This window comes from Pseudopodoces humilis, chromosome 22, assembly GCF_049639895.1.
Source record: "Pseudopodoces humilis isolate 2021_Gansu_Grassland_sample_001 chromosome 22, ASM4963989v1, whole genome shotgun sequence".
Taxonomy (NCBI): domain Eukaryota; kingdom Metazoa; phylum Chordata; class Aves; order Passeriformes; family Paridae; genus Pseudopodoces; species Pseudopodoces humilis.
The window spans coordinates 5,496,325-5,522,815 of NC_142221.1; the positions used below are offsets into that span (position 1 = coordinate 5,496,325).

The 26,491-nt window shown below is 43.1% G+C and overlaps 1 protein-coding gene across 1 annotated transcript; it reads right to left on the minus strand.

Annotated features, from left to right (window-relative positions):
* Positions 1-1,724: 1,724 nt before the first annotated feature.
* Positions 1,725-26,476, minus strand: NUP188 (nucleoporin 188). The gene is made up of 44 exons (XM_005527251.3): positions 26,399-26,476; positions 24,555-24,609; positions 23,890-23,963; positions 23,582-23,666; positions 22,881-22,961; positions 22,423-22,467; positions 21,763-21,855; positions 21,517-21,636; positions 20,906-21,117; positions 20,364-20,478; positions 19,935-20,135; positions 19,172-19,261; positions 18,534-18,599; positions 17,867-17,986; positions 17,303-17,429; positions 17,023-17,178; positions 16,558-16,684; positions 15,845-15,932; positions 15,684-15,760; positions 15,419-15,533; positions 14,959-15,079; positions 14,700-14,766; positions 14,171-14,299; positions 13,883-14,016; positions 13,392-13,498; positions 12,361-12,567; positions 11,787-11,956; positions 11,420-11,489; positions 10,745-10,812; positions 9,956-10,151; positions 9,377-9,454; positions 8,958-9,043; positions 8,307-8,452; positions 6,906-7,087; positions 6,317-6,517; positions 5,586-5,678; positions 5,299-5,457; positions 4,958-5,095; positions 4,475-4,549; positions 3,593-3,802; positions 3,272-3,403; positions 3,073-3,143; positions 2,753-2,882; positions 1,725-2,570 (listed from the first exon to the last, which is right to left on the minus strand). The coding sequence occupies exons 1-44, from the start codon at positions 26,422-26,424 to the stop codon at positions 2,400-2,402; spliced, it is 5,214 nt and encodes a 1,737-aa protein (XP_005527308.2). The 5' UTR covers positions 26,425-26,476; the 3' UTR covers positions 1,725-2,399.
* Positions 26,477-26,491: the final 15 nt, after the last annotated feature.

The window sequence follows — 26,491 nt, forward strand, 5'->3', positions numbered from 1 at the left end:
TGCACCTGAAGCAAAAATAGAGCAGCAGGATGACTTCAGCTGCTGAGAGACCCAAGTGCTATTCTAGACCTAACAGACTTTTTTAGTTGTTATGGAAACTAGATCTGCTGCTAATCTAAAATCCTAAAGTCTCATCCCTAACACCCAGCTTGGAAGGAACTCCTGGGAAAAGCAGCTGGTGAAATGCTCTGTAATGCAGCATTAATAATGCTTGGCTGTTCTAGTTAGAGGGAGCAGGGAAATCAAATGATGTTGCTGTTCTAGTTAAGTTTTAAAACTGCCAGGACCATCACTCTCCTAGTCCTGATCCATTACAGATCTACTCCTGCCTATTTTCCTTCCAGCATGTGTATTTTCCCTCAGGCCAGTGACATCCCCGTTCCCCTGTTATTCCTCTCCTTGGTACATTAAAGAAGCAGCAGCTTAATGAAGCAGAAAATGGTCTCTTCCCTCAGAGCAGCCAGAAGGAATTCTCTTCTTGGCACCAGCACTCTGTTCTCTCTGCAGTAGGAAAAAAAGCACATGGAAAATAAATTGCTACTCCTGACTCTATACAGAAAGGTGACACCTGTGCTGCTTCTCTGCAGATGTCTGGATCCCCTCTGTGCCTGAGGGACAGGGACAGGTACGACCCAGGACTGAAATGCTGCTGTAGCTCCAAAACACACGTAACCAAGAGCATCCACTGCTTTTGCTGTCTGGCATCAAGGGCTCCTGCCAAGCACCACCAACTCACTCTGGTGCCAGAATAAACATCTAGAAGAATCCATTCTTGTTCAACACCAACACAGTGATGAGCACACTGCAACTTCCAAAGCCGTAATAAAAAGGAAAGATCCTGCCCAGAGCTGTCAAGTTCTGCTGTAACTGAACTTGCTTAGATGGACCAGATTCCAGCTTTGCTTCCCCTCCCCTTGGCAGCCCTCATCCATTTGCTGTCTCTGCAGTTGTTCACCTTCAACTCTCCATGGTCACACCCAGTTGCCCATGGCACAAAGGGTTTCTGGTTACAGGCTGCCCCACTGAAACACCGTTGGGTTTTGGACTGTCACACTACCTCACAAGACCCTCTCCCTTCTACTTTAAGACTTTACTCCAGCCAGTTCAAATCCCTCCAAAGGCCTCAGGGTATGTGACACTAGATCAAACAAATGTGCCAGGATATTGCCAAGCACTTAAGCTTACAAGGTAAAAAAGCTCAAACAACATAATCTAATTTTCTAGCTCTAGCCTCTTAAAACCATTGAAATTAAAGATATTCTGGCTGGTAAAGCAATCAAGTGTCCATTTAGGAAAGAACTGGTAGGTTAACAGCTCACAGCTACACTAAAATTTGATTTCTTACCTTAGGTAAGTCTATCTAGATTTCAGGCTGTATTTTAAGCAATAATCACCAACTTTCTCTTACTGTCCTTACTACACACTGAACCTCAGAACCTCAAGGAGTTTGTTGATCTACACCACGATGTACATTCACTGCACAGTGAATCCTCTGCAGGGCACTCACCACCATGTGCAGGGGAATCATCCCTGAGGAGTATTTTATAGTGCTGCTCGTTTCAAACCTCCTACGAGTTCCCCAACAGGAGAGTAAGAGAAAGGGAGTGGGTGTGGGGAACCCAGGGAATCAGCCTTTAATTACAGTCATTTCAAACAGTCTGGATTACCAGCCAGACACTGCAGAACTGGTGCTTCTGTATCCAACACAAACCCATGAACGCAGCTGCTGTCTATAAAGGTTTTAATATCAGTATAAATAGGGCACAGTTACAAAAAACTGCAAGACTGGAGCAATGGAATTTTGACATAAAAACCTTAAGTGAGGCCTTGCTCTTCAAAAACACACACAACACACAGACTGCAGGGTGAAGGGAAGGCATGAGCACACATACACCATCGTGCCTTGAACCATTCAGTACAAAAATAGCAGTAGAAAGATGGTCTCTGAATTGCTGGCTGATCCCTTAGGTGTGTCTTAGCTGGACTCCTCGTGGGAGACGCAGATTGCACCTTGTGTTAGGAGCAGAGTTAATGCCCAGCAGAAAGCATCGCTTCTCCCCATCCAGCCACAGTTTCCCCAGCTGAGGTACAAGCTATAAAAATAAAGGTTTTGACTGTTCAATGCTTGTATCCAGCCAGGATGCTCTGGCAGATAGAGCGAGCAGACTGTGCACGTGGGCTGGACAATGGAGAGCCAGCTGGGCTCTCCTTACATTCACTCTGCTCTGGGGTGGCAAGAGTTCCATGGGATCTCGCTGCTCAGGTGACACCACTGCCCACACCTGGCCTCCCTCCCTTCCCAGTCCTCACAACAGCTCTGCCAAAGGTGATGCCTTCTGTGGTGGACGTGAATTGTTCCGCTTCAAGTCCTGACAAGGGAGGCAGGGCCAGGACAGGATCTATCTCTGCACATGCCGGACAAAGGCCTGCACGAGCTGAAACAAGGGCTCCTGCCCCTCTGGACCCAGCTTGGAGGCAGACTTTCCTTGGGGAGAGGGAAGGACCCCGCTGGCAGGTGAAGAGGGACCGCCTCGGCGGAAGTAACGGGACAGGCTGGAGAGCAGTGTACTCTGAAATTAGAGTGTGTAACAGGTCAACTTCCTTCCACCACACACCCTCTCCCTCCCCCAGCCAGGTGCCATGGCACAGGAATGTGCCAGTATGAGCAGCCCAAGGCTGTTCAGTCATGCAGGGAAATGGGCAGCACAGACAAGACACACTGAAAAGTGAGAGGACAGCACAAGGTGCTCACCAGCTCCGAGCTGAGCTCCTGCTTCATCCGCTGCTTGTCCCGGGGATGCACAGCGGGGTCCCGCAGGTACCGAACAGCCTGGGAGATGAGCAGGTAGAAACAGTTTTCCATTGTAAACATGAGCAGAGACCTGTGCAAAGAAACATAAATCAGCAGGAGCCAACAAGGTCAGCACACTCTGGTTTCCAGGTTGAACAGTTATTGGGAGACTAAACACAAGGGATGTAGGAAGATACACAAGTGCCTCTAAACTTCAATTCTGATCTGAGGAGCTCAGACTGATGCTTGGCTCTAACTACATCAAGTAACTAGAAACTTACTTGAGGGTTTTGGTTCCCTCTTGCATATTCAGCCCTGCAGCCTGAGGAAAAGGTTCTTTCTTCTTATCCATCTTCGAGGGGAAAAAAAAACAGGCATTAGAGTCAGGAGATGGAACTCATGCTCTTCAGAGTATCAGCTGAAGGAGCACTCTGGGATCACTGCAACTGCCATGCTCCCAGACACAGAAAGGGCCAGTACCTCTCCCAGCATGTTCAGAGCCACATTGACTGTGGCAAGGAGGGTCCCAAAGGAAGGTGCAACATCTGAATCAAAGGCTGGTGTGGTGAAGCTCAAGACAAAGAGCACGTTGTACTCAGCAAGGTCCAGTGACTGTGGAGGAACAGAAAGAGTGAGACCCTGGAGGCCATGAGTACAGTGCCGCCACAGGAACAGGCATAGCCAGTCCCTGCTCTGTGCAGAATAGCAGACAGGTATACAGTGGGGTCACTGCATCAAGCAGGACACACAGACCAGAATATCCCTGGAAATGCTGGAAACTTCCCCCTTTGGAGAGCTCACCTGGTCCAGGAGGATCTGGCAGACATCAGGGGTGAAATGGCGCAGGGCAGCGAGAGACTTGCTGAGGATTTTGAGGAGGCTGTACTGCACTGTGAGCAGAGCCTTCTGCTCTGCTGCCTCTGACTCGGGGCTGGGGTGTTTGGAGGAGGCCTGAGGATTGCGCTGCACTCGGGGAGTCACGCTGGATGGAAGGGAATCACCATTTTTTGTCTGTGGAGAAAGAAAAGAGAAAATCTTGAATACAAGTATGATTAGTTTGCTCCAAGACAAATGTTTTGAGAAAAAAAATATACTGTGAATAAAGAGAATGAGGAAATAAGGCACCCAAAGTCTGTCACTTGCTGAGAATCTACAGTTGGTGTGGGCTGGGGAGACACTGCATTGCAGGGAGGCAGCTGCAGAGGCTGTTTAGATTCCACACTCCAGAAAAAGAATGAACACACCAAGCCTGAGCCCTGCTGAAGGAACACTGCAGCAGCAATGCATCATCTCCACCTCGTGCAGCTAAGGATGTCCCAAGAACAAGAACTATCTCCCTTTAACAATTTTAATCAAATCAAGGACACCAGGTCAACAGTGGCTTAATTAATGGCACTCCAGAGTCCTACAGCAAAGCAGCCTCCTTATGACAACAGACCATTCAGCACAGGCTGCTGGTTATCTAGGACTGGCTTTACACAGCCCAAAGGTTTTCAGAGTCCAGAGCACTCTCTGCACATTTTTTATTTTGCTGTGAAGAAATGCAAACCCTAACTGTTGATGGGTGTCAATAATCACCACAAGGATCAATTACCCATTCAATATCCCTTGATAATGAATAATGCTGCCTTCTAACAGGGAGCATGGCCATGCAACACTTGAAGTTTGGTGTAGGATCCTCACCTGCAGGTAGTGCTGGAGCATTTTACGACTGTGCAGAAGGGAGGTACAGGCCTGGCACAGGTAACACAGATTCACCTGAAAGAAAAAAAAGTCAGGGAGAAATCTCATGAAAGCTCAAACCCCATCTATTCACTGCCATTGCTGGAAGCTAGAAAATCCAAACATAGCACTGTGATCATTAAGGATCCACAAAGTATCTTAATTTCCCAGTATTTTCTTGAAATCACCTGGCATTAAGAACTGAAAGCAAGCCACTGAACTCCCCAATTTACTTTTCCAAGCTACCACTTCTCTCTCTCCCAACAGTTATACTGCCTCACTCGAGACAAGGTGCTGACAGAATGGGCAGTCAAATAATCTCAGCTGTAATTCTCATTAAAGGAGTGGTAATAAAAAAGTGATATAGTGTCATTTTCTCTTAAGACAACCAAATCCCTGCACTCCAAGGCAATGTATTATCCACAGTAATATCCTGATTCCTACCTGCATGTCCCTCATAAGCTGTGGCAGGTGGAAATGCCACTCCTTTGTGAAATTTGAGAGCTGAAGAATGAAGCCAACAGTGTGATCAGCCTCTTCCAGACAGGCCAAGCTCTGCACGGTCCGTACTGCATTCAGGCACTGGGAAGAAGAGAGAAGGAAATCAGGGCCATGACAGGTAAGGGACAGATGGGATAAGATTCCATCCTCCTCTCACAGTTATTTCCACTGTAACCCTTCCCAAGGCAGGAGTGACTTTTCAGTGCTTCTGCCCTTTCTGACTCATTTCCACTGCTGTTGGAACAGAGGAGGAAAGTGAAGCACAGAGGCAGTTTGTGGCACACCTGAAGGATCCTCTCTTGATGGACACCCACAAAGTCCAGTGCTTCTGTCAGGAAATTGTATCTCAGTGTTTTGAGAAGACGTTCCATCAGGGACATGGACAGGCGATAGACCCCAGGCCAGGAGGGGGCATCCAGGGACTTCCGGGATGAAGCAGATGTCTGAACAAATAACATACAAAAATAAGCCACTTTTCCACATCATTCTGGCAGTCTCTAGCAACAGCCTGCAAGGGCATGGGATGCTCTCCAGGTGCATTTCCAGCTGGAATGAAGGAAGCAGCACCCACCTGAATGGCTCCATTTGTGCTGAGCTGGTACACGCTCAGGAGGGGCAGGCAGACACTCTGGGTGACACCAGCTCCAGCCATTGCTGCTGCTCCCTACAAGAACAGACTGCTGTTGGAATCTGTGCCTCTGCTCTCTGAGACTCAAGAGACCTGTGTTGCAGTAGATACTTCTGTCCTTTGCACTGTCACCACCCTTTTACAGAACTGTCATCTACACACACCTCTGTGTTGTTAAAAGTTCAACATCAAGAAAAACAAAATCAAACCTGGGTAACTACTCAGAATTCCATTTATCAACTGTTCTGGTATGTACATAATCTCTGCAAAGAGCTTTGGAACAACCTTGTTTTCACCTAAAGCCCCACACAAGTTGAATTATAATAGTGAAATAACACTTTATTAAAACTAATAAAGAAGCAGGTTCCAACACTCAATGCTGGTTTAACGAGGGGGTATTTGCATTGCAGAATTCATTCAGTGGAAGTGCCTGCTGTAAATGACAGGTCTGCTTGGCTGGCTCAGCTCTTCCCACACATCCCACTATGGAGAACAAGGCAAACTAAGCAGGTGTACATACAGGACCTGCTGCTTGCCAGCCTCCAAAAAATATCCCTTTAGCTACATCTCATCGTTCAGCTGTATCACAGACAGGACAATGAGATAAAAAATGAGACAGACTTTTCTTATGTCAAGTGTACAGCTATGCACTCTCACTTCTCTGCATCTCTCACCTGCTGAGTCCTTGCTAAGGTCAGCAGCAAATGTAAGGAGGCTTCTGTGAAGTGAAGGTTTTGTTTAACTCTCAGGCTGATCTCCAGTGCAGCAAAGATGGTAGGAAGCACAGGGACTTTCCTAGTAATCTGCAGCCAGTAGTCTCCATCTTCATCCACTTCACAGAGCTCCTTAGCCAGATGCAGACCCAGCACACACACCTGCAGTGACAAGGAAAGGTAAGCAGGTACAGGGTTGTACCAAGAAAAATCTCAAAAGCATTTACTAACACAACCTAAAGTTCAATCATTCTCAGAATCACAAATGAAGGCTCCTGGTATCCCTCACATTGTACTCTGCACACCTCTTGGCTGTATTAGCACTCATGACAATGTTTTTAGGATGTATCTGAAGTCAAGGCAGCAACAGCCAACTTCCCAGACTGATATGAGCCAAGAAAATGTTGAGTAATTCTGAAATAGAAACTGCTGAAACTTCATTTGAAGGCAGCAGGCTACAAGGGAAAGTTGTTCCAAGCATCACTGGATGATTAGACTTTTGTCTAGAGAGGAAAGACAGGGCTGCAGGGCAGATGAACAGGTCCTTTACCCCATCTCGCTGGTCCTTGTGCTTTACTCGGGAGGCATCATCAGTCTCCATGCTGTCCTTGTCATCCACAGCATCTCCCAAGGTCAGGCTGTGTCGAGTCTGGTCGAAAAGCGCAATGACCTCATCCTGGAGAGTCTCACACACACTCAGCACCAGCTGCGGGTACTGGGGGATGTCATTCACTGTGACACACACAACAGACACCAGTTAACACACAGCCCCTGTGCTCAGCTTTCCAGTTTAACTGGCAGAATCACTGAGCCACGTTTCTTGGAATTAGCATTTATTCTGTTTTCATTTCAAAACCTACAAAACAATGTGAGGAGCTGTGACTAAGATGTTTAAGTCTAGGAGGATATATTAAGGGATTATATTCATCTCGATAACAAAAACATGTAGTTTTTGTCATACAAAGTCATATAAACTCACGACATGTCAAAACACAAATCAAGCACTACTACGGACAGATTATTCCACCACAGGAATTCCCACCCACTGCTCCAGACTGCTGGTACCAGCCTATGCAGATTGGGTGCAGTCTATGGTCAGTGAGTCCATATACATATACATATACATATACATATACATATACATATACATATACATATACATATACATATACATATACATATACATATACATATACATATACATATACATATACATATACATATACATATACATATACAGTGAGTCCATATACAAATACTACATTCTTATCAAAACCATCATAATAAATTGCCCCATCTTTTACCAGCATGACTAGAAACTCAAATTCAACAGCAAAGAAAACAACTACAATCAAACCAACCCTCCACTTCCTATTTATTTTCCAGAATGTATAGGTTTGCAGAGCCAAAGCAGTGGGACGAGAAACACAGACAAGTAACCTGACACACTTTTAGGCACAGGTGCCTTTGTATGCGTTGCACAGAGAAATACTGCCCAGATTCCACGGAGGGTCTTCAAGTGCTACTGCAATGCCAGATGTCCCACGAGGGACAGGAGTAATGAGCAGACTGGTTTCTGTGGTTTGTAACAAATGTACCCTTTCTTGTGTTTGAGTCTTTTGTTATCTGTAACTAGAAACCCATATCAGATTCTAAGCTCTAGAGTCACTCTGAGAGAGCCTGACATACACATCCACTGAGCTGTTTCTAAAAACACACAGGAACCAAACTGATTAGAGGTTATTGTCAGGGAAGACATGGACATAGAGTGAATGAATGATAAATCTCACCTCTTTCCAAAACCTGCTGAAGAAAGGAAGAAAAAAGGAGAGAAGTCCCTCTCCATTCAACACCCTGCACTACTACCAGCACCATGTGTTTATCTTGCACATGCTGGGTGTAAGGCATGTTCAGCCCTGGCACCTCGACACCTGCACATGCACCACCTCACCTTTCATCTCCTTCATTTGCAGAACAGTGATAAGAGCTGAGAACACTTTGGCTTTGGTTTTCTCCATCATCTGCTGATCTGCCTGCAGTACTCCCTCCAGAATCTGCGTCAAGGAGTTTATGATTTTATCCACAGAACTCAACTCGCTGACAACAAAAAGGGAGAGCTCTTCAGATTAGACAAGATCCCTCAATAAATATACTGCCTTGAATGAGCTGTGTGGATCTTAAGTTATATGACCCTCAAAAATAAAAGCAGTTCTTCAAAGTAAAGTTTAAGTCACCACACCACCTGGATCTCACTAAAGCCATTCCATTAGAATGAGAGAATGTATTTTCCCTTCATTGTGAGAATCACAGTGAGAAAGCAGGACTATCACAAAAGCTCTTTTGCTACTTTTCACCAGCAAGCAGGAAACCAAATAAACTGTATTGCTACCAGAGATTTTTCACAGTTTCAGCAACAACCAAGAGACATTTGACATCCCAAAAGAGAATTTAATTATAAGGCTTCAGCTTTCTCCCCAGGTCACTAAAGGATTCTCACTAGAGCAAAACATTTCAACATAAGCTCCCAATTTTTTATTTAAACACGATCTCCCAAGTTTTTATTTCTAGCAGTGACTAATAATTATCCAAACAAAATACCTACCTTTTCCACTGCTTGAGCAGGATCAAAAGAAGGGTACACAGCATAGACCCCAGCTGCAGACAGGGCACTGACATGGGAACTTGAAGCTGAGAAGAAATACTGTAGGTTACAGCTGTAACAGTCACATGTAGAAACACTTCAGAAATGCTCAGCCCAAGCACCACCACCAAATGACCAGGTTTGTTCTTCAGCAGAACTGAGGGGACCAGAGCCAGGACCCTGACAGGGTCATTTAATGATGACAAGAATCACACATAAAAAAATAAAGATTTAAGCAGCTCAGCATCTCATTGAGAGAGACTCTGTTTCAGACCATTTTCACAGGATCTAAAAATCCCTATGGTTACAAGCATCTGCAGAAATAGTGCAAAGAAGACAAGAATTAGGAAATGAAAGAACTGACAGGAAGCAACACTTACCAAAACCTTGGTGCCATTTAGCACATCCAGAAACAACTGCTGATGAACTGAAGAATCAGTCAGATGCATGATATCAGCCTAAATCAACGAAGATAAAGATCAATCAGCACAACAAGAAGTGCATCTTCTAAGCAGCCTAAAATCAGTTTACTGTTTTGTTACTTTAAAAAATCCATCAACACTATAGCTGCTGAGTTTTACAGAAATCACTTTAGCCCTACATTACCATTGACACGAAGATGGCAATGACTAATTGCTTAATGGTGCATCCTTGCCTCATTTGACACAGGAAAAGCTTGTCAGGATTACAGAATTATTTAGAAACCCTCTAAAAATTATTTACTACCTCCCTTCCTTTGCTGAGAGGACAATATGCTCATTTTGATCAAACAGCAAAACACTATTCACTCTAACTTCTTGTACCATGCTCATGCCAACCTGTACTGTGCTCACACACACAACAAAACTGAAAGAAAAAAACCAGTGAATTCTGCTTAGCTGGCCCTAGGAAGTTGTTGACATTGTATTATTCAAAATGTTCATTTCAGACTTTCCTGCAAGATAAGAGGCAGCCCTTACATGGCTTGTGGAGATGATGAGCAGCATCCGCCAGGCTGAGATGAGCATTTGATACTCGGTGATGGAGGCACAGCTGGTGCCCTCAGTCTCTGCCACGTGCTGTGCCAGGGACTTCACGTACTCTGACCAGTAGGCAAAGCGCTTTTTGGTGGAGAAATTCTGCAGCGTGTCCTTCAGGGACTGATCCAGAGAGCCCCTGACCAAATCAAGAGGAAAAGTTATCTTCATTTATTCTTGGGTCAGAAAATATACTTCTTCTGAGATTCAGGGAGGAAAGCCAAGGACACAGCTTGAAAGTGAAGGTTATTCCACATATTTGACATATTGTAGGGAATCCCACTTTTTGCATCAAATATGAAGGGAAAACATGATCCCTGAAGAAAATCTATCATTTTTTTTAAACAGAAATTTTAGTTTATCCTGACTTTTCAAAATATGAAACAGGGGTTACTTTTAGGAAAACAAATTAAGTGGGAGAAAACTACTAAATGTGATTCAATCACTACAGGTTTACTCAGCTTAGCTGACAAATAAATAGTGTATATTCTTATTTCAGGATACAAGGAAAATACTGATACATTCTCACCTAAAGGCTGCAGAAGAATTGTAATATCTTTCTGCAATTAGCGATTGCAAGAATCACAAATGAATGTTTGTAATGTGTTCATGAATTTCATAGGATTACATATGCTTTGCCCATCAAAGCCCATATGGTATACCAAGAGTTAACACACACAGTTTAGACAACTAAAAAGTACAGAGATGAAGGAGAGACTACCAAAGACTCACTTGACAACATAGTAGATCTCCAAACAGATGATTTTCATTATTAAGGCACAGGTATCCAAGACACTGAGCTATGAAGACCAAAAAAAAAAAAAGCAACCAAAAAAAAAATCAAAATCTGAGCTCTACAGGGTAAGTGAAATTCTGAATTATCCCTACCCATCCACTTGGGATGGCTGATACTCCAGTTCTACAGGAGACTTATTTCTCCCACAATAGCAATACTTATGTCATTTTGACCACGGACTGGCGCCAATAAGGACAGAATACTGTGCTCAGAGTTCAAACTCTTGAGTGAAAGCACAGGGCTCTCACTCAGTGATGTGAAAAACTCACACAGAATGGAAGAAAAAGAACCTAATCAATTCCTCCATGATACCAGTCAGCCTGGGCCCACAATATGGATACACTTCAGACAGCACACCTTCTATAGTGAGTGCCACACAGCTGTTTTTGTTTCATATGTGAATAAAGAGCAGAGAATTTCAAAAGACAGTTCATGGCTACCCAGTCTCTGAAAAGCCAGACAGCATGCACTTCATCTCCTGCCTGTGTTTAACCCACTTGGTCACAGCCCCTTTTAGGAAGCTGCAAGCAGATGGAACAGCCACACATATCACTTAGAAACCTTTTCTGAGAAGTACATAAATCCCTTCATTTTGTTTGGATGTAACTCACCTCTGATGATTCGGAAAGCGGAGGAAGTGTCCCAAAGAGGGGATTAGTTAAATTTTCCCAAAACTTTGGCCTAAAAGACATAAAAGTATTATCAGTTATTTCCCTCATGCCATGTGCCTAGCAGCATTTTGAGTGTTCCAAATTTGTAGAAAATACACTAAATACAAGTCTATTTAGCTTCGTATAAAAGAAACAAATTTATTTCCTTCTGACACACTGGGGCTTCTCACCTTCCACACTCAAAACCCACACACTTCGTACCCTCAGCACACACTAAGATGCAAAGGTTCCTAAAAAGTCTAAAACCACAGAAAGAGTGTTTTGGAAAAGAGGAAGGAAAATGCCTTGTGGAGGAACACCAACTCACTTTGTCCTCAGCACGAGCATGGCGCTGTCACGACGGTCCTGCCACAGCGCGTGCAGGAAGGCGATGGCAGCGCGGTGCAGGAGGGGAGGGCACCAGTACCTCTCCTGCTGTTTGGAGTCAATCAGCTCTAACACCACTTGGAGGCAACTCCACTCTCCCAAGCTGAATTCCTAAAGCAGGAGACAAGAGGTTACAAGTGGTTATAATGCTGGACAACTATATTGCCCATTGTAGTCACGTCTTTAGCTTTCTCACTGCCAGAGTGTCATGAATGAGTCTTTTAAGGTTGCTTAAAGAACACAGAGCGAAGAGAGCAGGTCACAGGCACTCCTGGTCTTAGTAGATGCTCTGTTGCTAACTCAGTATCTGCCTTGAAATATTGGGGAAAGTTTCTCTTTGGTTACAGGGAAAAGTGAAACTGGGATAGCACTACATCCATTAAAAACAAGCACATACTGCATTGATCTTTACATTTAGCACATCACGTTACAAGAACTATCAGATTTTAGCATCCAGTGCCGTAATATGCAAAAAAAAAGCCAGCAAGTCCTTGGGCAAGTATCTGCTATTGTACCTTTGACCCATCACTGCCATCCTTTACTTCCAAGTTCAGGAAGAGCTCAATAAGCCCAGGTTGTGTCTCCACTGCAACTGTGAGGAACTCCAGGATCATGACCTTGATGCGCATGTCCTCGATCTTGCTCTGCAGGTGGGTGAGGAAGGCGTCGCGGATGGCAGCAGCATCACTGCCCAGGCAGGCGTACACAGACATGGGAGCAACCTGCCCATGGAAACAAACGTCACAGGGAAAAAGAAACATGCTGTAGAGAATGCTTAGTTCTACATAAAAGGTGATTGTATTGAAACTCAAAAATATTTAATATTGAATCTATGAAACTATCAAAGTAAGTTGTCATTAAGCAGGAAGAAATGTGACAAGTGATCCAAATTTTCCTCTTGAGCAATTCTATTCTATCCTCACCTATTTCTCAAAAATTACAAAAGAAATAGAAAAGACAAAAAAAAAAGCAGTTTTAGAATTACACTTCTTGAAATAAATAAGATCATATCTGGATTTATTTGCTTTAAGAAAGCTACCAATATTCAGATGTTTAGCAGACAAAAAGATTAAGTGTAAAAGGTTTCATAAGTCTAAAGTCTACTTTTACTAAGTCCAGAAGTCTAAAAGTTGAAAGATCCCAATAAAAACTTAAATGGGATACTCTTCTCAGTAAGATGGTAAAATTCCAGGTAGGAAGGTCTAGGAATTGTATTTAAGAGTGTGACTTGAGAAAGTTTCTCAAAAATTGGGAAAAGGACAACTGGAGGTGCAAATACTTCGCAGAAAAAACCCCACTCACGGGATGCCTCTCAGTGAGTGCTAAGTGACTTCTGAAACAGCAGATCACATTAAAAAACTAAAGGGTCTTTTAGATGATTTTTCATGTGCCCTAATTTACATCTGTCAGTCCAATCTGGTTCAACTGACTTGCACTAAGCTCTCTGATACAAAAAAAGCCTGAGGAAATTCTTTGAAAAAATTTCAGTGGTAAAATCAGCCACAAGGGGACAAGCAAATGAGCACTGGTGTGTGTCTTATCTTACTGTAGCCAGTCGTTTGAGCAGCTGGATGGCCAGGCGTGGAAGTGCAGGGTCATGCTTGTGGTAGATGTATTTGGCCAAGACAGCAATAAGGTTGTTTCCATGAGCACCTGGAGAGAACAAATAAAATCAAAGAGAAGAAACAACAAGATGTAACTATTTACCAAATACTGATTTCTACAGCAGAAGATGAGAACTAAATTGGTCTACCAAAAGAACATGGTATGGGTCCAGCCAGAGGCATTAACAGCAGTTGATTTAGTATATTCTGTAATTACACTAATCTCATTACAAAGCAGGAAACAATAAGCCATGTTTGATTAATCCTTTAAAAGCTGTCCCAGAGGGGAAAAATGCCTTAGAGGAGGGAGAAGAGGCCTTCTCCCATCAGTAGCAACCACTTTTTGTAACCTGGAAACCTTAACTAGTATTTGTGCTGAGAGTCACAGTGCCATTTGCAGATCACCCAGGCTGCCCCAAGGAGCAGTACCCACCATGCTGAGTGAGTGCCTGCTCCAGGGGAGACACCACGCTGGACGGGGGCTTCAGCCGGATGACGTTGTTGGTAACGGAGAAGGCCAGCTTAACTGTCTGGATCAGCAGCTGGCCTTGGCCTTGGGACTCATCACTGCTTCCAAAGAGAAACCAAAGTAAGGAACTGTGTTCACAACCAACATTTATTATTTGCACAACATTCAAAGAGGAAAATCCATTGGAGTTACAAGACACTTTCACTCAGAGCCAGCACACAGAAGCTGCCCAAACAGCCACACCCCACTCACCTGCTGGACTGAGAGGCCATTACCATGTCAATGGTGTCCACCCCAATTCCCATGATGTTAATGACAGCTTGCCCTGCCTCCGTGTTGGCCAGGCTGAAGATGCACAAGGACTGCAGGCTGGGGGCATTGCTGTGACACAAACACAGAACAGGGTCACCAGGAGCACTTGTGGCATTTTGCCACAAAATAACCTCCTCATTTCTACACCCCACTGACCCTTCCTTTACTCTCCCTTCTACTTTGACCAGAGCATACCAAATAAGAAAGTGGACGGCAGTCTGTTCCAGGAAATCTAAATACTCTTTTCTTTTTTTTATACCAGAAGTTCTAGAAACCAATGTGATTTGCTCTGTCCCTAATCTTTTGCTACCCTTCCTGTACTCAGTAATGCAGCGAAGATCTCTACAGCACTACACAGCTATGCCAGCTCCCTCTTAGTAATCTGAATTCAAAAACTGAAACAAAATGACAGTGATACCTGCACTGTAAACCAGGCTAGTGCAGGTCTGAGACCTCTCACCTGTCTTACCTGCTACGAGGATCCATTTCAGGGCATAAGTTCAGTATAGCATGGATCAACTGCAGAATTAGGCACCCTAAAACAAAGATTAAATGGACTATTCAATTTTTGAAAACTTTTGCCTCATTCCTAATATTTTCAAAGAAATCACAGCATCTAACAATATCAGGAGATGTACAATGCAAATCCCAACTGGCTTCTAGTAAAAAGAAGGCAGGTGATCCCTTTTATTCCCTTCCCCTCCTACTCCCCCTTTTAAGATCCTTACCGATTTTCTCTCTCACTCCATGAGAGTTGTATCTCCATTTGTGGTAGTTTGGTAACATTTCCTTCAGAACAAACACAATGCAGGGCACCAGGCCTTGGCTCTGTGTGTTACCAAGTTGTCCCTAGGAGAAACAGAAACGTTATTTAACCAGGAGGGGGACAAGAAAACTTTTGGTGAAAGATATTATTTATTGTCTTTGAAGTGTGAGAAAACCATGGAACATAAGGACATAGATTTACAAGCAATTTCTAGTCCTTTGACACAAGTAAAAATGTTTCTTTTTGTAAGAATCAGATCACAGAAAGCATAAACAGCAGTGCAGAAGGGAGAGTCAAGCAAAGATTACTGAGAGAGCCCTGCTGCACACAGAATGGTCTCAGACATGGCTGAGATCACTTTCACTTCTCAATCATAACAGCTCAGAGCTGGGGTCACATCAGAGCACTCCAGAAGTACTCACCCGGACAAGAGTTGTTACCAGGTTCAGGAAGGAGATGGTAACACTGTACTCGCCTTGGGGCTGTTCCATGCTCATCAGTAAGTTTCCATAGCCCCCAGCATTCATTCCCTCTGCACTGTGAAATGAGCAAGAGAGTTCATCACATGAACAGGATTCTGACATGAGTGAGGCATGTCAGGTGCAGAGATTGCACACTCACAAAAAGTTCTTATTACATGTTATGAATTGGTTAGGTAAAAAAAAATGGGGTGGGGAACATGAATACCTAATCATATGATTCATACTGGACAGCGGATTGGCAACAAACGGCAAGAACCCCGTGTGGTGAAGGTCAGTCCAAACCTGCAAGAGAAGAGGTAGAGACACTCCTTCTCATTTACATATAAATGTACTAGTTCTCACCAGCAGGTCCTTTCCTTTCCTCACCTTGGCTGGCATCCGAGCAGCCAGGACTGTCAAGCAATTGACACAAGAAGCAATAACATCCACAGGGGGAGAGATTACAGTTGTTAGCCTACAAAAGAGAAACAGCACGAATGAAAAAAAGCACTGCCACCTGTGGTCTAGTCTATTTTTTTTAACCAAAAAGCTTCTTTCCCTCTCACTGAAGTATATATATATAAAATTTAAGCAGATAAATAAATACAGACACCAGAGTCTGCACTTTCAGTCTAGACTTGCCACCTCCCCCTCACACCTGAGTCAGATCAATTTACTGCCAGAGCAAGGCTGGCAAGACAGCAGGTTGTCGCAGCAAACAATAATTATACAGCTGAACATCCATTCCCAGGAAGTTAACTCTGGGAGGAGTTAATAAGTATAACTGTTTTAAAACCCGTGAGTTACTGCTCTAATGCTATGTTTTATCCCCCTTTCATGTAAATATAGTTACTAATCATAACTGCCTTTAAAGGGATAAAATTGCACACCTTTCAGGAAAGAAGTGTAAGAGGGGCCATTCTGCTGCATCAAAACATTAACCTATGTGTAACCAGAACAGTTTTGAGAGCTGAAGACCACTCTTGAGGAGTTCAAGCAGTGACAATATCTTGTAAAGCTCTTGGCAAAATAACTAATCAGCTATCCTTCCAGCTCACTCTGCTTATCCTTCCTGCTCACCTCTGCTGTCAGTGACTCACCTCTGCAGGAGCATGTAGATTCGTGATGTGATTGGCAGAAGACAATCTGCTATTGATACATCAGTGCTGATCACTTTATGAACCAGATCAATTATGGGCTTGACCCGCTGGCAATGCTGAATTACATCTGGGTAAAGAAAACCAAACATTAGAATGCAAAATCATACTTAAGCAGTGATCAAGCCTGGAACAATGCACATCTCTCTTAACACATATCTATGTGAATCAAAACCATCCATCTCCCATATTAAGAAACCTTTTTCCCCCATCTAAAATGTATCTCATTTCACTACATGCTCTTGGCCTTTTGCAGTGAATTGTACAGAATAAGCATCATCATCCTTAGGTTTCTGAAGAAGTATTCCATGCTCTTCCAAATGTATTCAGAGCTGCTCAGTCCTACTACTAACCTCAAACTGACATCAATAATTATTTATTCTCTTTTACACTCCCAGCCTGCCTCACCTGCTGTTGACACAACATGGAGGAGCATCTCAATCTCACAGGTGAACAGAGTCCAGCTGCTGTAGGAATACTCCCACCGTACCAAATAAGCCCGATCATCCAGCATCACTTGGCCCACTGTTCCCTGAGGGATCCGTAGATTTGTTTGACCTAGTCCTAAAGATTAAAGAAGCAGGTGAAACAAAGTCACAAATTTACCCATGAGTTAGAAGCCAGGTAAAAAAAGAGCTAAATTCCCCAAAGCTTTTCAGTAAGAAAAGTCTAAGTGCAGTTTCCCTACCAAGAGGGTAGAGGAGCTTTGGAGCCTGTCTTCGCCACAGTGTGCCATCCTCATGGGAGATCACATCTGGAGGTTTGTGCTTGTACAGCTCAATATAGAAGGACATTTTATCCAGGAAACTGTATACCTGCATCAGAGAAAGCTTCAGCAACACAGCCAAAGAGCCAGAGCTTCTTAAAAATTTACCAACCAGGTCACTGCCAAGAACTGGCAAGTTTACTTGAGGTGTACAATATATTTCTAATACATCAACCCTACCAAAACATTATTACACAGCCCTCATGTTCAGACAAGTCTCATCTAATGAATCAGGTAAGTGCCAGCTAAAAATCAGCATCTTAATCTTCAACCATTAGAGTTGAAAAGCTTCCTAAAAGCCAGAAAACAGCATCCTGCAACAGCACACAACTCTGAAGAAGCCCTGTCCACTGTTCTTAGACAAAAGCTTATGTCTGTTACCTAAGACTACAGTTGAGATAAGCACACATAATGGAAATAAAGAATCACAGAGCATATCATCCCTGACTTGAAATCATCTCCCAAACACCAAGAGATATCCTGTACCTTTTTTGCAGTAGATTTATCAGACACAAGGGCTTGGAGCAGCTGAAGGAGAGGAGTGAGAAGATGGGGGAACATGCCACAAACACTGTCCAGGATAATACCCAGACCTGCAGTAGGTTCCTGGTGGTGGAAACAGAAAACAAATGTCCTGTTACTAAAAAAAAAAAGCTAAAAGGGTCTCAGTATAGCACAAGGTTACAGTTCCTTTTTAAGCTGTACATTTAACATTAATCATGCACAAAAGTATCACTCCAGTGGCTGGAGATCACACTTGCACAGACTAAAGCAGGAGGCAGTCTGCAAGTATAAGGCAAGAAGTAAGACTGTAAGGCATTACATATCATCCTAATTCTGTGACAGCAAAAAATGAGCACAATGCTTTTGCCAGCAGTTAGTTCAATCCTTGCAGCCCCAGCCCTGCTATCAACTATCACCTATATTAAAACTCGTTCCAGTATCCTTTTCAAGTGTAAAGCCAAGGCTGTACCTAAAAAGCAGGAAAGGGCAAAAGTAAATCAAAGATAGATGCAAATAAACATTTGCTCCTCAGGCCCTCCTAGAAACCAACTCACTAAATACAATCAGCCTGTTCCTTTCCTAAAAGGGAATCTTTTATCAGGTCTTAGTTATAAACAAGGTAGGTTAAACAAGTTGCAAACACACTCACCGTCTTCCAGAAGAGCTGAGGAATGCTGGAAGCTGCCAGAACTTCACATGCAGCATCAATTATATCCTACAAAGGAAGACAGGATGGAAAAAAATCAAAGCTATTTTACACAGGAAGATTTTGTCCCAATCAGATTCTGCCACACCTTTGGAATTTAAGTTTCCATGTTTACCCACCAAGATGTAACTACTTCCTGGAGCCAAAACACACCACCCACCACCAGAGCACAGCCTAAAGCCATGCTCCTCATCATGAATGAACTGGCCACAACAAACACATCCACGATATCTGAAGAGGGCTGTAGAATGTCCAGTCCAACTCAGAAATGGAGTTTGTATTATTTCCATTGTTTTGGGAATAACAGATCAACAATTAGTTTCATATCCATAGGACTTCAAATGCATGATGTGCTCTTTCATTACTAATTTGCCAGTCTGTAGAGGGGTTTACTAGATTTGCATGGTGTAAATGCAGTAGGAAAACCAGCAAATCACTCATTTGGGTCTCCCTAAGCCACATAAAGCTTGCAGTCTGAATTGCATTCAGTTGTATTAAATACAATTTAATAGGCAATTAGCATCAGTTACAACAGGTTATTTTAAATTATGGAACAAATGCAAAGGCTCTTGGATGCTTACCTGCTGATTGCCCAATGTATGTAATTCCAGGGATGTCAGGACAAAGGAAAGAAGTCCATAAATACACATACAAGCTGTGCTGGCAGTACACTGCAAAGAAAGAGTACACAAGGCTGTTATGGGAAAGACTGAATTACAAACACACTGTAACTCTACTCAGTCTCCTTTACACACCAAGTAACTGCCTTTTTTATATATCCTTTCTGCAAAGGGGTAGCAAAACACAGAGCAGTCATTAGTTAAGCTCCACATTAACATGAAATATTTTACAGAAAGGAGAAGTCTTGCCACTTCCATTATCACTAGAAATGCCCTGCAGGCATCAAAATTGAAAAAAGAAGCACTCAACTTTTCTATGAATCAAAATTATTTGCTTTCACTGGCTTCTGTCTACATAGCAGTTTACCCTAATACACCATGTTGACTAATGAAACTCTATACAGAGAACAGGACAGAGTTAAATCAAGATCCACAATGGCAAATACACTTATAGAGGCAAATAAAAAAATTTATTCACTGGACTCTATTTAGCTCAAGAGAGATGTAGTTCCTTGCTTTACAAAGCTTTTCTTAATTCTCTGAATATAATCTGTTTAGTTCCAACTTGATTTCTGATCCTCACTGAAAGAAGGTTAAGATGCCAGAACATGCTTTACTGCATGTTTGAAAAGAACATTGGTTCAGTCATCTGCTTCCTACCACAGCTGTATGTCAGGAGCAGTTAGACCTTCAAAAGCTTATATGTACAACTGAAGGAACTCACATTCTTGCCCCCACTGCTGAGGGATCGCAGCAGCTTTGTCAGATACTGGAAGACATTTAGCTGGATAGCAGTGCTGCCCATCCTCCTGATGATGTTTGTGGACTCCTCTGGGTTTATGGTGTGACGGAGCAGAGCCCAGGCCAAAAGCACCGGAGCATGATGTGAGACATCCCCTAACTGCAGCAGCTGATTGTCCATCTCCTGCACAGAGACAAATCAAAAGCAAAATAACTGAGATCTGAAAGTAATTCATACCAAACAAGCACATAGCTGATTGTGTCCTTCTTATGGTATGTGGATGCCAGTTTCTACACTTGGCCAACAAGCCCAAGGACCAGAAGTTCACAGACACAACAGTGCCTGGGTAATCACAGTAAGTTCTGTATTGTTAGGCTTGAGGAGGGGTTGGTTATCCTGTCAGCGTTTTACCTGGTGGATGTGCTGATTGTTGGCCAACTTGTGCTCCTCTGTCCTGTCATCCAAAGCACGCTCATGGAGGGAGTCAATTTCCATGCCTTCCACCAGAATAAGAGCACTAAAGTACCTACAAGCAATGGAAGAGTAAAAACAAGTAGGTGATAAACTTTATTTGATAATTCAGGTGATGTTTTTAAAACTATAAATGGTAAAAAAGCATTTAGTTTACTTTGCTCAGCTTTCTTTGATGCAATAAAAAATTACAAGAAATTAACAGCATGTAATCCAAATTTTGTCTTGAAATGCTGGTATGGGACAAATTATAACCTTCAGAACTACTTTCTCTAGTTGAACAGACAACAAAGGCTCACTGAAATTTGAAGATAGCTTTTCCACCTCTGTAACTCTCTGCCACCAGGAGGTATGGCAGGATTCTCATTCCCCCAAGTCATGGCCCACACAGAACAACAAAGACATAATTATAAATGCATTTTTTCCTGAGAAAAACAATTGTTTTGCTCTGTACCCACTTCACAAATGCACACAACACTTACCCAATATGATCCACAAGGTGATCCATGCTCTCATCTACTAAATGTCTGTTAGTTTGTCTCGTGCCAAATCCCTGCTCTTTAAACATCTTTGCAAATGCCAGGAGCTCCTCAGGTGCCATTTCAAAGTATGCATAGTAGAGGAAGATGACTTCCAGGAGCATAGACTGCTCCCGAAGGCACTGCACAAACCAGCGGGAAACCTGGCGTTCTGTCTGCACAAAGGGAAGTTCCACCATCACATGTCAAATCTTACAGGGCAGCCAAAGCAGACAGAAACTGATAAGCACGGAAGCATTTCAACAGCTTTTGCAGCCAACAATTGTGTCAATGGAAAGGAAAGTGACTCTAAGTCCAGTGAGATCATGAACAACTACACATAAATGGCTCTGCTGGCCCAGTGCTTTCCATGGATTTATTACAAGGAATAATAAGTTTTGTGAAACTTTGTCTCTGAGCAAAAGTGTGTTCTGTGAGAGAGAAAACAAATTTTATGTTTCTTGGACCAGGAGAAATGTCCTGTTTAACTGCATCTGTACAGATATATTTTCCAATACACTACATATAAGGAACAACTTTAGAAGCTTGATAAATAATAGTACGAAACAAAATACCATGAGATTTCCATGTGTTTCCCACGTAGGAGCTTCTGCTTTGTACAGCGCTTCAAACTGTTTGCGGTAATTCGGAACGAGCTCCTTGTCCAACTTTTCAACACACTGGAAGTACTGTGCCTTAAAGAAACAAACAAGTCCATTAACATCCCACATGCACACTTGTGGGATTTTTACACAAGCAGGGAATCACCCCACAGGCTTCCATATTTAGCCTGTTTCAACGACATCGTGTCCTGTACTCACTGTGTAAGGGTGTCTTTCATCCTGGAAATAGGTGAGCAGGTGGAGGACGCAGCGCAGGATGCAGATCCTCTCCTCATAGTAGTAGTCAGCGAGCTGTGAATGTAAAGTGCCATCAATACCAGCCTGGCACAGTGTCCAACTCCCAGCCACCTCCCTCTCCCAACCACTGCCAAGGCCTTCACCATAGGAATACAGAGTTACTACAGTTGGAATTTCAATTGACCAGTTCTGAATTTGGGGGAGAAAAAACCACATAATTAACATTACAGAACTCAGTCTAGCATTGCCATAATGGTCTGTAATTACAGTTAGGTCAGAAAACATGGGAAAAAAAAAAGAAAGGCAAAAATACCCTCTGCCAGAAATGATCATCAATCTTGTCATGTCAGACAGTGACACATAAACCTACAAGCTTTGGAAAATAAGGCAGTGTACATCTACCCAACTAAATTCCCTAATATCAAGCCTAAATTTCATTTCTATAGCAGTTACTAACACTCTTCAAGTCTACATGCATACCCCTCAATTTCAGAAGCACCTTTTAAAAGCCATCCTTTATATGAAGTAATACTTCAATTATTTCAAGATTTTCCATAGAAATAAAGCAGGCTTGATGCCAACAGATCTTTTCCACAGAAAATACAAATGGGAATGACTAACCTTCAACATCAGAGCCTGACTCTGCCTTTCATCCTGAAGAACTGTCTGTAAACAAAATACAACAAAATAAATAGCTGGAGAAATACCTATTGACAAAATATATGTTCACAAAATGACTGAAACAAATAAAAGACAATTTTTCTTTCCAGTTCTTTCAGAAAGACAGATTCCAAAAGCACAAAGCTACAACACTCATTTTTAACTACATATTTATTTTTCAGCTCCACTCTCATTCACAAATCTGTAGCTTTCCTGTATTCCTGTGACAGAGAGAGAAGTCGAGTTCCTTCAGAGATCCAAGAAGGAAGGGATAAGCCTGGATGAAGCTCCAGAGTAAAAAAAGCTACAAAGCCATTTCCCAATCAGAACTAGGACTCACATGTGAGCATTTGCATCAAAAAACAACTGTTATTAAGGAAAGATGTGGAGTAAACAGAACATAAATGGGAGCAATGGACCTTCAGGGAGTCTCTTGTTCCTCTGTAATCCTCTTGAAGATAAGATTGTAACAACTGCACACTCTGCTCTTCATCCAGACCCTGAAAAAAGAAAGAGAAATTATCTGAAATTAATAAAAGGCAACTGAATTCATTAAAGATTAAAATTATTTCCAAATACTCAGGCAGCTCTTATCTTCAAAACAAATAACATGCCAAAAGAATATTTGTGCACCAGGCAGATGCTTTCATCAGCACTTCTTTTAAAGCCAAATACACAAGTTTTAATGTCACTGAACTGCAGTTTAACTTCAGCTAAAGGAGCATCAGTCATTTCAATAAAGGTACCACCAGTCACTGAACTCTAAAGTTCTAGTTTAAAGGAACAGAACTTTGCAGGTAAACTCAGAGGATTGTCAAACAAGGCAACTCATTTAAGGGACATCAGTTCTTCAGCTGAGCAGTTGGCCTGGAAGAACCCAACTCAGACCAAGAGCCGGTGGCTGCTGTTTAAAAGGACCAGGAAAAGCACAGCATCTCAAAGTTATTCATCACTCTGGAAGTTTGACCTAGAGCCTCAACGTGTACTTCAACATCCTTTAGATTACTTTGAACTGAAAGGACTTTTAAGTTTCTCTCTACTAAACATCACAGTACTTACTTCAGTATCAGAATCCAACAACAATTGGAAAAAAAAATAATCCACGAGCAGCTTCACTCACCAAAAACTTGCTGACCCTCAGACCCAACTCTTTTAGTGGAGCAGCTACATCTTTATCAGCTTTAATTTTTTCTGCTGAAGTCGTACTAAAATGAAAAGAAATTTTAGTCATAAAAAACGCAGTAATCTCAAGGAAAGAATTAAATAGGCATAATTTCAAAATTCCCCATTTTATCAGTTTAAACTGAACATTTGCTTTTTCCTCAGTAACCTTTCAATATTTCATACAACAATATTCTGTAACCTTTCTTTACTAACTAGGAAACTCCACATTAGAGATTCATTTCTAAAATCAGGTAGTGACTGTACCTTGGTGGTTTGTAGTATGACAGTCCCTCTAACAGCCTCTGCCAGTGCTTGTTCAATTCTGCAGCAATCTGGGCCTAAAACAGAACCAAAACACCACTGAACAGACTCCTCAAAGTGCACTACCAAATATTAGATCTGTTAAACTTCAGCAAAGCAAAGAAATTCCACCACCACAAAGAGGCAGGAACAACACAGGTAGGTGTCTGTGGTTCAGAGTGATTCCAGATGTAGTAATGAACAGGGCAGCGAGCTGCATTGCCTGTTCCTAGGGAAGGTGGGGAAAAGGGAGGCAATGGGCTGGGTTTAGACACATTTGGATTCCCAGCCTCTGGGCAAATTCCTGAACGCACAGGCTCCAGCCCTCAAATTAAGACAGCAGTTGTACCACACATGAACACCCCAGGGCAATCCAGGCAGCAGCACTTGTGCCCACTCCAGAGAAGGAATCACCTTTTCCACACACCCTGCCAGTACTTCATGCAGCTGTAAACAAGCAGTAGAAAAATAAACAAACAGCAGAGATATGGGAACAAAAACACACTGAGAAAGAAGGAAAAGCAGCAAAAAATATTTTCATTAATATTCAAACAGATGTACAAATTATATATTTGGCCATGGAGCCCAATAAGTGATGGCCAAACCTGCTGACCAGGGCATGAACTTACTGGTTCTCTTAAAGCTGATCTACCCAGCAGAATTGTCCATAATTCTCTGCTGCTCCTGCAAGGAAAAGGTGGAGAGTATTTTAATGATGAACATCATTTCAGGCTTCCATTTCGCTTACACTTTTCAAACCTGCCATTAACTTGAAGCAAATGACATTCCAATGCAAGAAAAATTATTAAAGGAACATTAGCTTTAGCTAATGAGTTTCAGTTGTCCTAGAAAAACAAAGGAAAAACACAGAGAGGGTAACAACTGACAAAGCAAGACCTGTGAATTCATATCAAAGCTTCACATTGATATCAAGTTACCAGCTCAGTTTCATTTTGCTATTTAAACATTTAAGGCTCCTAAGAAGAAACTTAATGTAAGTATAGAGCAGCATTTTTTGTTTACATTCAATGTTCTTCAAACGAATTCTTCCATCAGTTTCATCCTCCACTCTAAGCAGAAACACTGTGAAGTGGAAATCTGCACCATCTTTACACAGACACCAGAACATTTACAATCAGCTTCTCATTTATTCGTGAGAACTCTGTAGAAAAGCCAACCTGCTCTATAAGGAATTACAGATCACACCCTGACCCTGGCACATGCATTCAAAAAAGTCTCCCTACGACAGCCCAGAGAAAAGTTATTTGCCAAAAAGAGCAGTTCATTTAGACAAATGATTTGTTAGCAACATATTAGAAATGAATATTTAAACACCCCAACTCCCCACGCAAAGACTGTCTACACATGAACACTCATTGCCTTATTTTTAGAATAACATTATTAAAATAACTCAGTGTGTCAGTGAAAGTCATCTGCAACTTCTGACATGTGGTGACACTTAATGAATGACAACACCTGTTATTTCCAGCACACCCATCAACATAATTTCTCCCTGCTCATCCCTCAACAGTTGGGTGCATTTCTCTGACATGAACCTCTCCAGCCCACACACAGCACCCAAAGGCCTAGAATTTTACCAAGAATTGAAGAGCAATGTAAAAGAAGCAATTCAATGAATCCCAGGTTCAGTGATCATTTCAGATCAGTGCCTTCATTTGTCTTGCGCAGTTTCTCTCACTAATTGTCAAATCTGAGCCCCAGACTAACAAAGCCAACCTACCTACTTTTCACTCCCTCACAACCTCTTCTCCGAATAAAACAGACCGTGGTTTGTTGTCCCCTCATTAGTAAGGTTCCAAGATAGCTAAGGAAGGAAAGCTTTCTGTATACAACCACAAGTAACAGAGGTGTCATTCATTTAGTAAAAATTAGACACTAGGGACACTCCAGAACATAAAAGTGTTATAATAAATTACAAAAAACGTGATCTGGAGAAACGAAGCCACCGAACTAAGGTGATCACTGAACATGGGATTCACTGAATCGTTTCCGTTACACATTTCCACGTGTGTATTTTGACTTCTACGTCTGCAGGAACCGCGCGGGAGGTGCAGCCGGCCCGGCCGCGCCCCTCGCCCTCAGAGAAGAGCTGAGCGTCTGTCGGGCAGCCCCGCGAAGGGAGCGCACACCGAGCTCCCGGCCCCGTTCCCACGGAGCCCTGCCCAGCCTCCCATCTCGTACGACAAAATTAAATAACCACAAAATCCCCCAGAGTCGCTCCTCACTCCGGTCTTTGGGGCCGGGGGGCGGGGCCTCACCGCGCGCGCGAGGCGTGGGCGGGGCCAGCCCGGCGCGCGCCACGCCGCAGTTAAAACCTCCCGGCCCCGCGTTGCGCCCGCTCCCCGCCGGCCCCTATCGGCTCCCGGTCCAGCGGAGCGGGGTCTGCCCGCAGCGAGAGCCGGGGCCTCCCCCATGCCGTCCCCGCATTCCCTCCGCCCGAAGGGCCCCGCACCTCGCGCTCAGCCCGCCCGCCGCCATCTTTGCTCCGTTCTCACGTGACCCTAGGCCCGCCTCCCCCCCACGCCGGCGTCACGTGGTGTGGCAC

Bases quoted from the DNA above. Each gene is read 5' to 3' on its own strand.
- NUP188 (XM_005527251.3), bottom strand. From the start codon at position 26,424: ATGGCGGCGGGCGGGCTGAGCGCGAG. The intron at 20,479-20,905 runs GTAAGTGTTGTG...CATTGCTTGTAG, and splicing joins CACCTTGTGGATCATATTGG to GTACTTTAGTGCTCTTATTC. The intron at 3,144-3,271 runs GTACTGGCCCTT...TTCCCCTCGAAG, and splicing joins CTCTGAACATGCTGGGAGAG to ATGGATAAGAAGAAAGAACC.